Source organism: Phyllostomus hastatus, unplaced genomic scaffold, assembly GCF_019186645.2.
Source record: "Phyllostomus hastatus isolate PE091 unplaced genomic scaffold, TTU_PhHast_1.1 phas_scaffold_129, whole genome shotgun sequence".
Taxonomy (NCBI): Eukaryota; Metazoa; Chordata; class Mammalia; order Chiroptera; family Phyllostomidae; genus Phyllostomus; species Phyllostomus hastatus.
This window is the reverse complement of record NW_025334009.1, coordinates 10,793,745-10,806,427: the sequence shown is the minus strand read 5'-3', so window position 1 is coordinate 10,806,427 and position 12,683 is coordinate 10,793,745. Positions and strand designations below refer to the sequence as shown.

The following is a 12,683-nucleotide window of genomic DNA, read 5'->3' as shown; positions in this document are numbered from 1 at the left end:
GCAGGGGGGCGATGTGATGCGGCTCAGAGCTGCCGTCTCCACCTGACCTGTGTGACCTGGCTGCCCACCCTGGATCCTCCCTCCCCCGCTGCCTTCACTCAGGCCTCGCCCACCTCCCCTGACCTCCAGGCGGCTGGGGCCCAGGCTGGGGGCTGGGCAGAGAGCGGCCAGGCAGCCTCGTCCACCCACACAGGACACTAGGGCCTCCCTCGTCGCCCGCTTCAGAAGTTTGTCTTCTTCCAGCGCTTTCCCTGTCAATCGTGCTGCTGCTCCCCAGCCCCTGCCTGATCACTTCCCATTTCAATGGCAACTGCTTCCTCCCACGCCTGGGCGGCAGCCCAATTCCTGAGGCTGGGGTGGGGGGGGGGTGACGGTGCGTGGGCGTTAGCTTCCCTCCCCCAGCAGCCTCTAATCTTCTCATCCCCAGACAGATCCGCTTGGGAAGCGCAGGGCTGTGTGTGAGGGCAGCTCAACCTGGCTCTGGCTGACAGCTCCGAGTGCTCGCACCCTTCTTGGAGCACAGAGCCTGGGGGACCCAGGGCAGGGCAGGGGCTGAGGAAGGCTCCACCCTGACCAGCAGCCAGTCTACGAAGGTGGAAGGGGGTTGTGAGGGCAACCAAAGAGCTGGGTTTGAGTAGCTGCTTCCTCTCTGGGCTCCTCCACCTGCGGGGCCTGAGGGGGCTGACCCTACCTCGGCCTGGGCCTGCCCTGGCCTGGTTAAGGCACACGGGAGGAGAAAGCAGGCCGGTTTGGGAACGGGCTCTGCGATCCACAGCCCACAGGACTCGTGCCCCCTAAAACCCTTCTATGCGCTGATGGGAGCCTGGGCTGCCCACGCCCTTGGGAGCCAGACCACGCAGGTGTGATGTCTGCGCATGTGTGGGTCACCTGTGTCCCAGGAGGGTGGCCCCATGTCCATAGTGGATACTGGCTTCTTCCTGAACTACTGACTCGCCTCAAATTGGCCTCTTCCAAAGGCCCCTTCGTTGGCATTTAGACTATGATCTCTCTCAACCCCGGAATTCCCCACACTGTACAGACACAAGGCGAGATGCACTTGCCCTTGTCAGACAGGTAGCAGAGGTCCGGATCCCTTACGACAGGACAGCAGGAGCTTCTACCACAGCTGCCCGGGGAGACACACAGGCTCCCACAGGCCCTGCCTCACCTGGACCAACACCTGCTTGCACCTGTGCTCTGCTCACCCCGCCCTCTCTAGCATCACCTGCCTATCAGGCTGGCTCTAAGTGCTCCTCCAGGAAGCCTTCCTTGATTTCCAGGCGGAGGGGATCAGCACCCATGGGCTTCCTCTTAATGGTTCTGACTGTTCTGACCAGTTTGAGAGTTACTTCATGCCTTTTTGAACTCTGCACCTGCCCCCTCTCTCAAGTTTATGAGTCATGTCAGGGCCACCTTCTCCACTGTGTGTCCGACAGCATCTGGCACAATCGTTTGCAAGCAACAGGGGCTCAGCCAATGTTTCTTAAGGTGAATTGAAAAACCACGTGGTAAATCATTGCCAGTGAATGACTAATGAAACAATGGGTAGACAAGTAAGTAGATTAATGAATATAAAATGACTAAATAGTGAATAAACAGACAAATAAGCGGGTGAATTAATGAATGAATGAACAAATGAAGAGTGATATGAATGGATGGGCCAATGAGTGAGTGAGTAGGTAGGTGGCTGGGTAAACGAGTAGCAGGTGGGACTGGTGGGTGAGTGAATGGATGAGTGGGTTCATAGATGGATGTGGGGTGGATGAATGAGTGGAGAGATCGGTGAGTGGAAAGATGGGTGATGGATGAACGGATGAATGGATGGTGGGCAAGCGAAGGATAGGTAGATAAATGAGTGGGTAAATGAATGAATGAATAGGTATGTGTGTATGGTTGTGTAGGATGAATGGAAGTGATGGATCGGGTGGCTGGTGAACAGATGAATGGTTGGGTGATGAATCCATAGGTGGATGGTAAGTGAATGGGTAGATGTGGGTTGATGGATGGATGGCTGGGTGAGCAAGTGAGTAAATGAATGTGAAGTTTTGTAACTGAGTAGACTAATCGATGGAGAAGTGAACAGACGGATGGGTGAGTTAGTGGGTGGGTGAATTATGAGGGGATGGATGGCTGGATGGGTAGATGTATGGATGAGTAGAGAGAAGAATAACTGGTAAGTGAATGAATGAATTGATACAAAGTGCTAAGTGGGTACATTGGTGGGTAGATAAATGAATGGATGAGGAGACAGATGGAAGGGTGAGTGAATGAGCAGATGGATGGGGGGGTAAGTAGGTAGGGAGATGAGAGATTGACGGGTGGATGGGTGGTTTGACAGACAGACGGCTGAGTCAATGAGCGGATGGATGGAAGGAAGGGTAAGTGAATGGACAGATGGAAGACGGGGTGGATGGGCAGCTGGTGGGTAAACGGACGGGAGGTGAATGTGTGTGGGTGAGGCCATTGGCCAGCTTACCACAAGGTTGCCAATGACCATGACGAGCAAGAAGACCAGCAAGCACAGTGACTGCCCAGACACCTCCATGCAGTCCCACATGGTCTCGATCCACTCGCCACAGAGGATGCGGAAGATGATGAGAAAGGCATGGAAGAAGTCCATCATGTGCCAGCGGGGCAGCTGGCCGGAGTCGCTGATGCGGTGCCTCAGCTCGGAGTAGTTCTTGCCGAACAGCTGCATGCCCACCACGGCGAAGATGAACACGATGATGGCCAGCACCAGCGTCAGGTTCCCCAGCGCCCCCACTGAGTTCCCGATGATCTTGATGAGTGTGTTCAGGGTGGGCCATGATTTGGCCAGCTTGAAGACGCGCAGCTGGGGAGGGAAGGGTCCTTGTGATGGGCTGATGGACTCTGGCTTCCACTGCCCATGGGCACCCTTACCGCCCTCCCCTAGTTCCTGACCGAAAATGCTGGGAGCCCTTGAAAGTCACTGACACCCGTTTCTCCGGGTTTCTCTGGGAGCACACACCACCGTCTCTTCCCACAGCCTTCAGCGGGCTCTGGTCGGGGAGCCAGGTCAACAGCCCCAGCCTCATCTCCCCCACTCAGCCCTCCTCTCTGTGCCCACTGCAGCCCCTTGCTCCCCGTGGCCTCACTTGCAGGGACTTCATAGACTCCCCCAACATGGAAAGTCCTTCCTCTGCCCGACCCTGCTTCATCAGATGCCCTTCCGGGCCAGCTCTAACCATCTCTGACTCGCCCAGCCACTTCCATGTTCCTCTCCTCTTAGTTCTAACAGGCAAAGGGGGCCAGGGGTGGCATTTATGAAACATCGACTGTGTCAGACCACGTGCTTAGGAGGAATCAACTTATTCAGAACTCCCAATAACCACACGAGGTTGGCCCTTTGATTACCTCCTTTGACAGATGAAGAAACCAACCCTTAAAGGTGGAGTAACTTGTCTCCATCCCCGGGCTCACGGCAGTGGAGCTGGGGTTACAGCTCACAGCCTAGGCTTTCTCTGCTGCTCTCACCTTCCTGCCCTCCTGAGCACCAACAGTAGGCAGACTTCCTCCAGGAAGTCTTCCCTGACCTCCCTTCACCCCCACGTCTGAACCTCTCAGGCACTTTGAGCTTTAAAGCAAGGTCTGCAGACCAGGAGCTCCGGCATCACCCGAGAGTTACTGAACCGTCAGCCACAGTTTAACAGGAGCCCTGGGTGATTTGTGTGTGCATCTGTTTCCAAATTACAAATTCTGAAACCAGCAGGCAGAACCCTGGATGAGCTGTCAGCAGACCTGGCTCCACCTGCCACTCGCCATGTGGCTTTGGGAAATTATTTCTGACTTCTTCCTGAACTCACCTGAACCTTGCCTCTTCCAAAGGCCCCTTCTTTGGCATTTAGATTTTGAGCTCCTTCAGCTCTGGAATTCCCCACATTGTAAAGACACAAGGCAAGATGCACTTGCCCTTGATGGACGGGTGGTCACGGTAGCAAAGGCCTGGATCCCTCACAACAGGACAGCAGGGACTTCCACCACAACTACCATAGTGACAGCCTCCCTGAGCCTTAGTCCCCTTGTCTGCAATGGGGATTTAGTAACACTGGCCCCACTCCTGGGATCCTGGGAGGACCTAAGGGGTCATGGTGAATCGTAAAGGGCTGGAGGGAGATTTCCTTCTGTCCTGCCCACCTCTGGGTCCCCCTGCATCACCAGCACTGGGCCTGGTACCCAGGGGTACCTAGCCAATAGCTGTTGGGCGAAGGCACAAAAGCTCAGACTTGGGGTGACTGAGCGGTCACGTGGAAGGGAGATGCGCCTCGGTGCCCCACCCCCCGCCCCCCTGCAGGGCCCGGGCGGGTACCAGGCGGAAGGAGCGCAGCACCGACAGGTTGCCCATGCGGGACAGGCCCAACTCCATGAGGCTGAGGATGACGATGATGCTGTCGAAGATGTTCCAGCCCTGCTGGAAGTAGTAGTAGGGGTCGAGGGCGATGATCTTGAAGGTCATCTCTGCTGTGAAGATCCCCGTGAAGACCTGGGGAGGGAGTGGAAATCAGGGGTTCCCCACATTTGGGCTGGACAGACCCTCTGGCCACCAGGGGCACCCTGCCTCCTGACGCTTGCTCCAGCAGAGTCTCCCTTCTGGGCTGCCAGCTCTGCCTACAGCCGGGTCCCCAGTGGGGGTTCGCTTGGCCGTGGCCTAGCCCCTGAGGGGCTACCTCTGGCCTGATGCCCCTGGCCCTCTCCGTGGCTCACCGAGCATGACCTGCCAGCCTGTCCCTCAGAAACAGCCGGGCCCATTGGGGGCTCTGCAGAGACTCAGTTTAGGAAGCACCTGAGGGCAGGGGACCCAGCCTCAGACTCCGCCCAGCCTCGGTTGCCACAGGACATGCCCTCGCTCCACACTTGCTGAATACACGCATTCTCACGGACACCCATGGCTCTCGTGGCTCAGACCTCTGTCTGTGCTGTGCCTGCCCCCTCCTCGCCCACACTCTGGACTCTTCTCACCGCAGTGGTGACCAGCCACCACTTCCTGGGGACCTGACTGTGTCCTAAGAGCTGGGTGGGCTAGAATGCTTTGCATATGCTGCTTCTTTTAATCTGTGCAACAACTCGATAAGGAAAGTACCATTATCCCTCTCTTACAGGTCAGGAAACTGAGGCTCTGAGAGGTTAAGTAACTTCTCTCGGGTCGTGCAGCTAGTGAGTTCGGGAACCAGAGGTGAGCTCAGTGCCATCCTTCAAGATTCAGGGTGACCGCCTCTCTCTTCGGGAAACAGTTCTGAGTGGGGCAGAGGTCACTGGGCTTTACCTGGTTCATGGACTCACGAGCCCTGAGCTGCCCAGACCTGGCCAGCAGAGACCCTTGGTCAAGGAGCCCATGCCGTGGCAGGCCAGGCAGCCATGGACATGGCCAAATGCCCCGAAGTGTGCCAGCTGCTACTATGGGACCATTGTTCCAAGAGGAGGAGGGGACATCCCGTGAGCATGCGGCCGGAGGGAAGTTGGGGTCTGCTCACATGCCTCCCTGGCCTTGTGGAGGAGCTGGAGGTTATTTGTGGGGGAGTGGGGGGCACTGAGGTCTTCTGCAGGGAGCACTGAGGTCAGGGGGCCAGGCCAACCCTGAGGGTAGTGCCTGACCAGCAGTAGTCATAGGGAGGGGAGGGGTGAAGGTGAGAGGAAAGGTCACAGCTGAGGCACTTGCTGGGGTCAGCAGTCAGAAGTGGGCACCCTGCCACTGGCACCTACCCTGAGAGTGCTCTGCGCTGCAAGGAGAGAAGGAGAGGCACCCGCTGGTCACCCCAGAACCAACCCTGTCCCCCTCTCTCTGCTCAGGTGTGCCCCAGCGGCCGTAGGCAGGGGATGGCTGTTGGCCCAGGATGGCAGGCAGCTGGGCACCTCTGCACTGTCACACAGGGCACCTCCTGCCCGCCCCACCCTCCTGGCTTCAGTGGCCTTGTTAGTGCTTGTGCCCAGAGGGAACGGTTCCTCTCGAAGCTGGGGTCTTGGGGCAGCGAGGGCCCCAAATCCTTCAGCCTCAGCTCAAGTTCCTGAGCTGCCCCAACAGATGGAGAGGCGTCCTTGGGTTCCATCCCCTCCCCCGGCACCCAAGCCTGTGTCTGGGGTGAGCACCCACACCTTCCCCATCCCTCTGACCCCGTCTCCACCACTCTTCTAGTCAACTTCCCTGCCTGCTGTCTCCTCCTCAGGGCCTTTGCCCTTGCTGCCCAGCTTCCGTGGATCACCGCCGCCCCCCTCCCCCCCCCCCCCAATCCACGGACTCAACTCCCTTCAGGTCTCTGCTCAAAAGCCACCTAATGAGTGAACCTTCCTGGCACTTCACATCGTGGCCCCTCCTACCACACGGCTCATTCCTCTCCTCGCTTTATTGTCCGTTCCCTCACACACCTGCATCTGATGTGCACATACGTAGCCATGCCTCTGTTTGCTGGATCTCCTCTGAGTTGGGCCGCGAGCTCCGCAGCAGGAGGAACCTTTCCTGTCTTCCTGCACCTTGAACAGTGCCAGCCCCCTTGTGCGTGTTCCCAAGGCCTGTCTGCGAGGCTTTGGGGCGTGAATGCTCACTTGGGAGGAAAGGAGCTCAGAAAGATCTCCGGCCTTGCTTGGCCCAGGGTCACGGCTATTTTGGCGGCAAGGTAGCAGATACTAAGGGGTGCCAGAAGTCAGGAGAAGAAGATAGAAAAGACGACAGAGGCTCGTGGGGGATGCCTTTGGGGAGGTGAGGAGCGAAAGGACCAACAGCGTCACCGGGAGCTCTTTGGGGAGGCAGGATCTGGAAGACCCTGGGCCTGCAGAGCCAGAATCTGCACTTGGACCTAGATCCCCAGGAGATGAGAAGTTTGACAAGTGCTAACCCTGGGCCTCAGACTTGGTGCCCTTTAGAATCAGCTAGGGAGTTTCAACAATGCTGATACCTGGGTCGTTACCCGCAGCGATTCGAGTTAAATTGCAGCTCAGGAGTCGAGATGGAAAGAAACATCGAGGTGATTCTAACATGTGGGCAACTGCTTTAGAAGCACATGGATCTTGGAACCAGACCTCCCCCGTCCAGAGGATCAGCCCAGGCTTCCTGAGGCCCGGTGGTCAGTGCTGGGCGGTTCAGGACGTGCAGAGAACGGCAGGCGGACCCGGTCCCAAAGCACGGGGTGTCCCTGTGTGATCTGGGCCAGTTCCTTCAACTCTCTGAGCCTTGAGTGTCCTCATATGGCAAACGGGGATAATAATAGCTCCATAGGAGCTTTCTAAGAGTTAGAGCTAATGGATGCAAAGTGGATGCTCCTACAAGAGAGCGATTGTTGTGGCCGCCGGCAGCATTAGCTGTACGGGGCCGAGCGGCTGGGGGTTCCAGGCCCGGGCAGCGGCGGCCTTCAGATACACACGCTCCATGGGACGCGCAGGCTCCCGGGGGCCCGGCAGACGGAGCGTGAGTGGGGCACCCGTTTCCCCTGGTGGCTGGTCCACTGATCCATGGTGCTAATGGAGGCTCTCCAGGAAGGGGGCGGACTTTGGGGGGACCTTGGCATATGTCTTTAACGGGCCCATGCTGTCCATACTGTAAACTGGCTTTTAAAAATATGGCACTTTATGCATATCCTTCCACACCAATTAAATAGGGCCTAACGTGCAGGGGTGTCCAACCCGAGGCCTGCGGGCTGCATGCAGCCCAGGATGGCTGTCAATGTGGCCCAACATGAAATCGTAAATGTACTTAAAACAGTATGAGATTTTGGGGTGATTACGTGTCACAAAGTGCTCAAGACAACTCTTCTTCTTCCAGGGTGGCCCAGAGGCACCCACAGGTTCGACACCCCTGACTACGGCATCATTTTCTTTTTCTTTCTTTCTTACTTTTTTAAAACAGTTCTGGGACATTCCACTGTACACACAGATGTGCCCTAGCTAGAGAGTCCGACACATAATACTGCTCAGTGACGCTCAGAGACAGTTTTTAACTAATTCCATGAGTTGCATGTGACTGCTTCTCCATAGGCACCCTAATACTGGGCACAGGCCCCATTTTATGGTCGTTTCGGTGGGCGTTTCTTTGACTTGTGTATTTATTCGTCTGTGATATTGCCTATTCCTGGTCTTTGCTTATTTTTTCTATTAGAGTATTTGTCTTTTTTTGTTGTTGTTGCTTGTAAATAACACTTTATATAGTTAGGGTATAATCTCTTCGTCGACGCTACGCACTGCAACAATTTTCCTGGCTTGCCGTTTACCTTTGTCATTGTATTTTCTACAATAACAAAATATTTTAAGCATTAGAGATGCATAGAAGAATATAATGAGTACCTTCGTATCTACCCTCAAACTCTCCCCACTATTAACATTTTGCCCTATTTTTAATCCAACCTTGTTTTATTATTCCTTATGAAATAATACCAAAGCCTTGAAGAGCATTTCCTACATGCTGGGCACTGCACTGGCGCTTTACATCCATGACATCACTCGGCCATCACACGAGATACGAGATGCGCATTGGTGCTACTCGCTGTACCGACAGTGGGGCTGAGACACTGCAGGGAAGTGTCAGTCCACTGGCTCAAATGATGGGGCCTGACCTTGGACCTAAGTACTTCCGCTTCTACCACGAAGGCTTCGCCCTGTGCCATCCCAGGTAAAACCGAAGCCACCCACTGCACCACACTCCCTGCAAGGTAATCGCTATCCTGAACTTCATGTTTATTTTTTCTGTGCACTTTTTTACAGTTTTAATATATATTATACAGCATTTAATGTATATAATATACAGTATTTAATGTATATTTGGGGACCCCCCAAACACAGGATTTATTTATAAAAAATTGTGTATTTATTTTTACATGTTTAAATTCCAATCACCTTCAGAGCACTCTCTATTTGATACAATACACCTATCGAGATGGTTTTTTTTCCACTGCTCAAAAACAGTTTTTGAACTGTTTGATTTTGATGCCTTTTAGGGCTTCTGGCATTTTTTTTGTTTCACATCTTCCATATTGACAAAACATTTCCCTTTGAGGACTTTTTTCAACCAGGGAAACAAACAAAAGTTGCTTGGGGTGAGATCAGGTGAATGGGGAGGATAGGGCATAGGGGTCATGCCACTTTTGGTCAAGAACTGCTGAACACTAACTGCGTGGGGTGGGCAGTTGCACTTGTACATCACCCATCATGACATGGGCAAATGCATTGAAAGAGTCTTCACAAAAAATTCACTGAGACTGAACGCAGCCTCTCACAACAACGCCAGCTGGTGCACTGGTAAGATGGATTCCTAGAACACACACCTCAAGGGAGAAGCCTGTGCTACAAGGGGCCCACCCTCCAGAAGGTCATTCTGGTTTTTGGGGGGGTCCTCCCTTGTGTATATTCTTTTTTTTTTTTGCAGAGTTCCTTTTATTCTAAACTGCATGTTTATGAGAGTTAGCCATCTTGATACACGTGCAGTGGTACCTCGGTTCTCAACGTCGACTGGTTCCGGAACTGGCGACGAGTGCTGGAACTGATGAGTACAGAATGGGGAAGCATTTTCTCTCGCAGGGTGGCGTGGTGACTCATAAAAGCTCTAGCAAGCGCCACAAGTCCTGAGCAAGCACCGAGTGCTGAAACATTGTTTTCTCGTCAAAACGCAACCACTACAGGGTCTGACGAGTTCTGAAGCTGACAAGTACTGGGGTATGACTGTGTGTGTATTTATTCTAACTGGGTACAGTATTTCATGGTATGAATATACCGTAATTTATCTATTTTTCAATGGAGGGATGGACATTTCTATCGATTTCAACTTTCCCTACACCTAACAGCTTTGTTGTGCATGTCTCCTAGAGACACGTGAGACTTTGTGTCTGAAATGAAGTTCCCGGGCAGGCACATCTGTCGTTCACGGGACTGTACGACGGCTCCCTGTGATGGCTGTACCAGATCCACACGCCGACAGAGTGCGAGTTCTCACTGCTTCACATCCTTGTCAACGCACGGCGGTTTATTTCTCGTTCTCTTAGGGGTGAGAAACAGAATCTCAATGCTGTTCTAGTTTGCATTCCTCTGTGTTTCTTTTTCATGTGTTTATAGCCATCTGGGTTTCCTCTTTGTGGCTGGCCTGGCATTTCCTTTGTCCACGGTGACTGTCGTTCTGCCAAGGGGTTGTCCCTCTTCTCTCTGCTGATGCGGGAACTTTCCGTAGCTGTTCTGGATCTCACGTCTTCCTAGTGAAATGCTTTTCACAATATCAATTTCTAGCTTGTGGTAGTGATTTCAGTTCATTTCATCGTATGCTTTATTTTACGGTGTTTTTTAATTTTAATATAAATAAATGTATCAATCTTCCCTTTCACGGTATAAATTCTTTATGTTATGGAAGAAAGCCTTCCCAACCCCAGGACTTTAAATGTTTTTCCCCCCATTTTTATCCTAAAAGCTTAAAAATTTTGCCTTATCACAGTTAGGTTTCAGATCCAATTCCCTACAACTAATTAATGAGTATAATGTGGGGTAGGAATCCAAATGTATTTTCTTTCCTCTAGATAACCCCTGTGCCCGGCATTATTTATTATTAAATAATCTCTCATTTTTCTGCTGATTTATAATGCCATCTCTATTATTTATCAAGTCTGCAGATTCGCATCCCCATTTCTGAGTGCTCAATTCAGCAGCGCTGGTGCGACTTTCCATCTTTGCACCCAGACTAGAATATTTTCATTCCTATAACTTCATGGTACATCTTAATACATACATGTAGGGTAAATTCCCCACCTTACTTCTAATGTATCCTGATGGGCTTTAATTTTCGTATGAATTTTAGTGTTACCTTATCAGTCCCCATAAAAAATGTGTTGGGATTCTGACTGGAATTCCACTAAATATCTAAGTTAACTTGGATATTTAGAACTGCTCTCCCTACAACATTGAGACTTTCCTTCACAAAAAAAGGCATACCTCTCCACTAAGTTAAGTCTCCTATGTTTTTAAAAACCTTTTTCAAATAAAATTTATAATCTTTTGCTACATTTATTCCTAGATTCCTCATAGTTTTTATTGTGATTCGTTTTTAAGAACGTTAACTTTAAAAGCCCCTCTCTCCACGTGATCACGGAGGCTCAGGACAGAATCAATCTTGGCAAATTGTGCCCGTATCCGCCAGCACTGAAAAACTCTCTTCTTGGTCCTCCTAGTCCTTCCGCGGGTTTTCCTGATCCGGAAAAGAACTCGAGACCTGTTTGCTTCCTCTTTCCCTTTTGTACTGGAAGCAGGGAGTGACGTGATGTGCTAGCTGAGAACGCAGGCTCTCCAAACAAATCCTGGCTCCACTGCTTCCTGGCTGTGCGACCTTGGTTATGTCATTTGTCTGCTTTGTGCCTCTGTTCCCTCACCAGTAAAATAGGGATAATGATGATAGCATCTTCCTTACCGCTTATTATCAGCTCCACTATCACATCTGTGCACAGTTCTTGACTTTTCTTTAATTAAAGATTTTATTTATTTATTTTTAGAGAGAGGGGAAGAGAGGGAGAAAGAGAGGAAAGAAACGTCCATGTGTGGTGGTCTCTTGTGTGCCCCCTACCAGGGACCTGGCCTGCAACCCAGGCACGTGCCCTGACTGGGAATCGAACTGGCGACCCTTTGATTCGAAGGCCTGCACTCAATCCACTGGCCTACACCAGCCGGGGCCAGTTCCTGACTTTTAATAGGAAGGCTGCTAACGTTTCATGGTCAAGTGTGTTATTTACCATAGACTTTTATAGATATTTTGTCAGATTATTTCTCGTTTGTCAAGAGTTCTTACCACAAAGATTCAATTTTACTAAGCTGATTTTTAGATGTTGAATGGAAGATCATATGTACCTGGAATAAACCCAACTTGATCATGAGGAGTTTTCTCGTTGTTTATTTGACTTTTCTTAACCATACACTGCTGAATTTGTTTACTTTTTTTTCCTCTTTCTTTGTGATGTTAAATCTCCTCTTGATGCCCTGGCTGGTGTGGCTCAGTGGGTTGAGCACCGGCCTGCAAACCAAGAGGTTACCAGGTTCGATTCCTCGGCAGGGCACATGCCTGGGTAGCAGGCCAGGACCCCAGATAGGGATGTGAGAGAGGCAAACAACTGATGTTTTTCTCCCTCTTTTTCCCTCTCTCTAAAAAATTAAATAAAATATTTTTTAAAATCTCTTCTTGGTAACTTCTATTTTTCTAGAAAAATTTTTGCACAGGCATTAGCCCTGGCTGGTGTAGCTCATTGGATTGAGCATGGGCTGCAAACAGAAGCATTGCCAGTTCGATTCCCAGTCAGGGCACAGGCCTGGGTTGTGGGCTAGGTCCCCAGTGGGAGCCATGTGAAAGGCAGCCACACACTGATGTTTCTCTCCCTCTCTTTTTCCCTTCCTTCCCCTCTCTCTAAAAATAAATAAATAAATAAATAAATAAATAAATAAATAAAATCTTTGAAAATATTTATAGTCATTAAGTTGTTTATAATTTTTAATACTGTGTTTTAAGCTCTGCTATTTGTGTAGTTATGCTCTTTTTCCATTCTTAATTTTTTATTTGTGCTTTCCATTTTTTATTTTAATCTTGCTGAAAGTTTGTCTATTAAGCTCTTCAAAAAATGTCTTTTTTTCAAACTTCTCTCTAATGACACTTTTAAAATTATGTCTTCCTTTCTTCTTTTTTCTTTCATTTTCTTTGAGTTTTTATTTATTTTTTCTAACTT

General features: G+C 50.9%; 1 protein-coding gene across 2 annotated transcripts in view; it reads right to left on the bottom strand.

Annotated features, from left to right (window-relative positions):
• Positions 1-12,683, bottom strand: part of SCN5A (sodium voltage-gated channel alpha subunit 5) — a 93,031-nt gene that overhangs the window by 29,099 nt on the left and 51,249 nt on the right. For both annotated transcript variants that reach the window (XM_045856774.1, XM_045856775.1), the window contains exons 15-16: positions 4,328-4,501; positions 2,477-2,833 (exon numbers count right to left, since the gene is read on the bottom strand). In XM_045856774.1, coding sequence (XP_045712730.1) covers positions 2,477-2,833; positions 4,328-4,501 — 531 coding nt within the window. The remainder of the gene's footprint in view (positions 1-2,476; positions 2,834-4,327; positions 4,502-12,683) is intronic.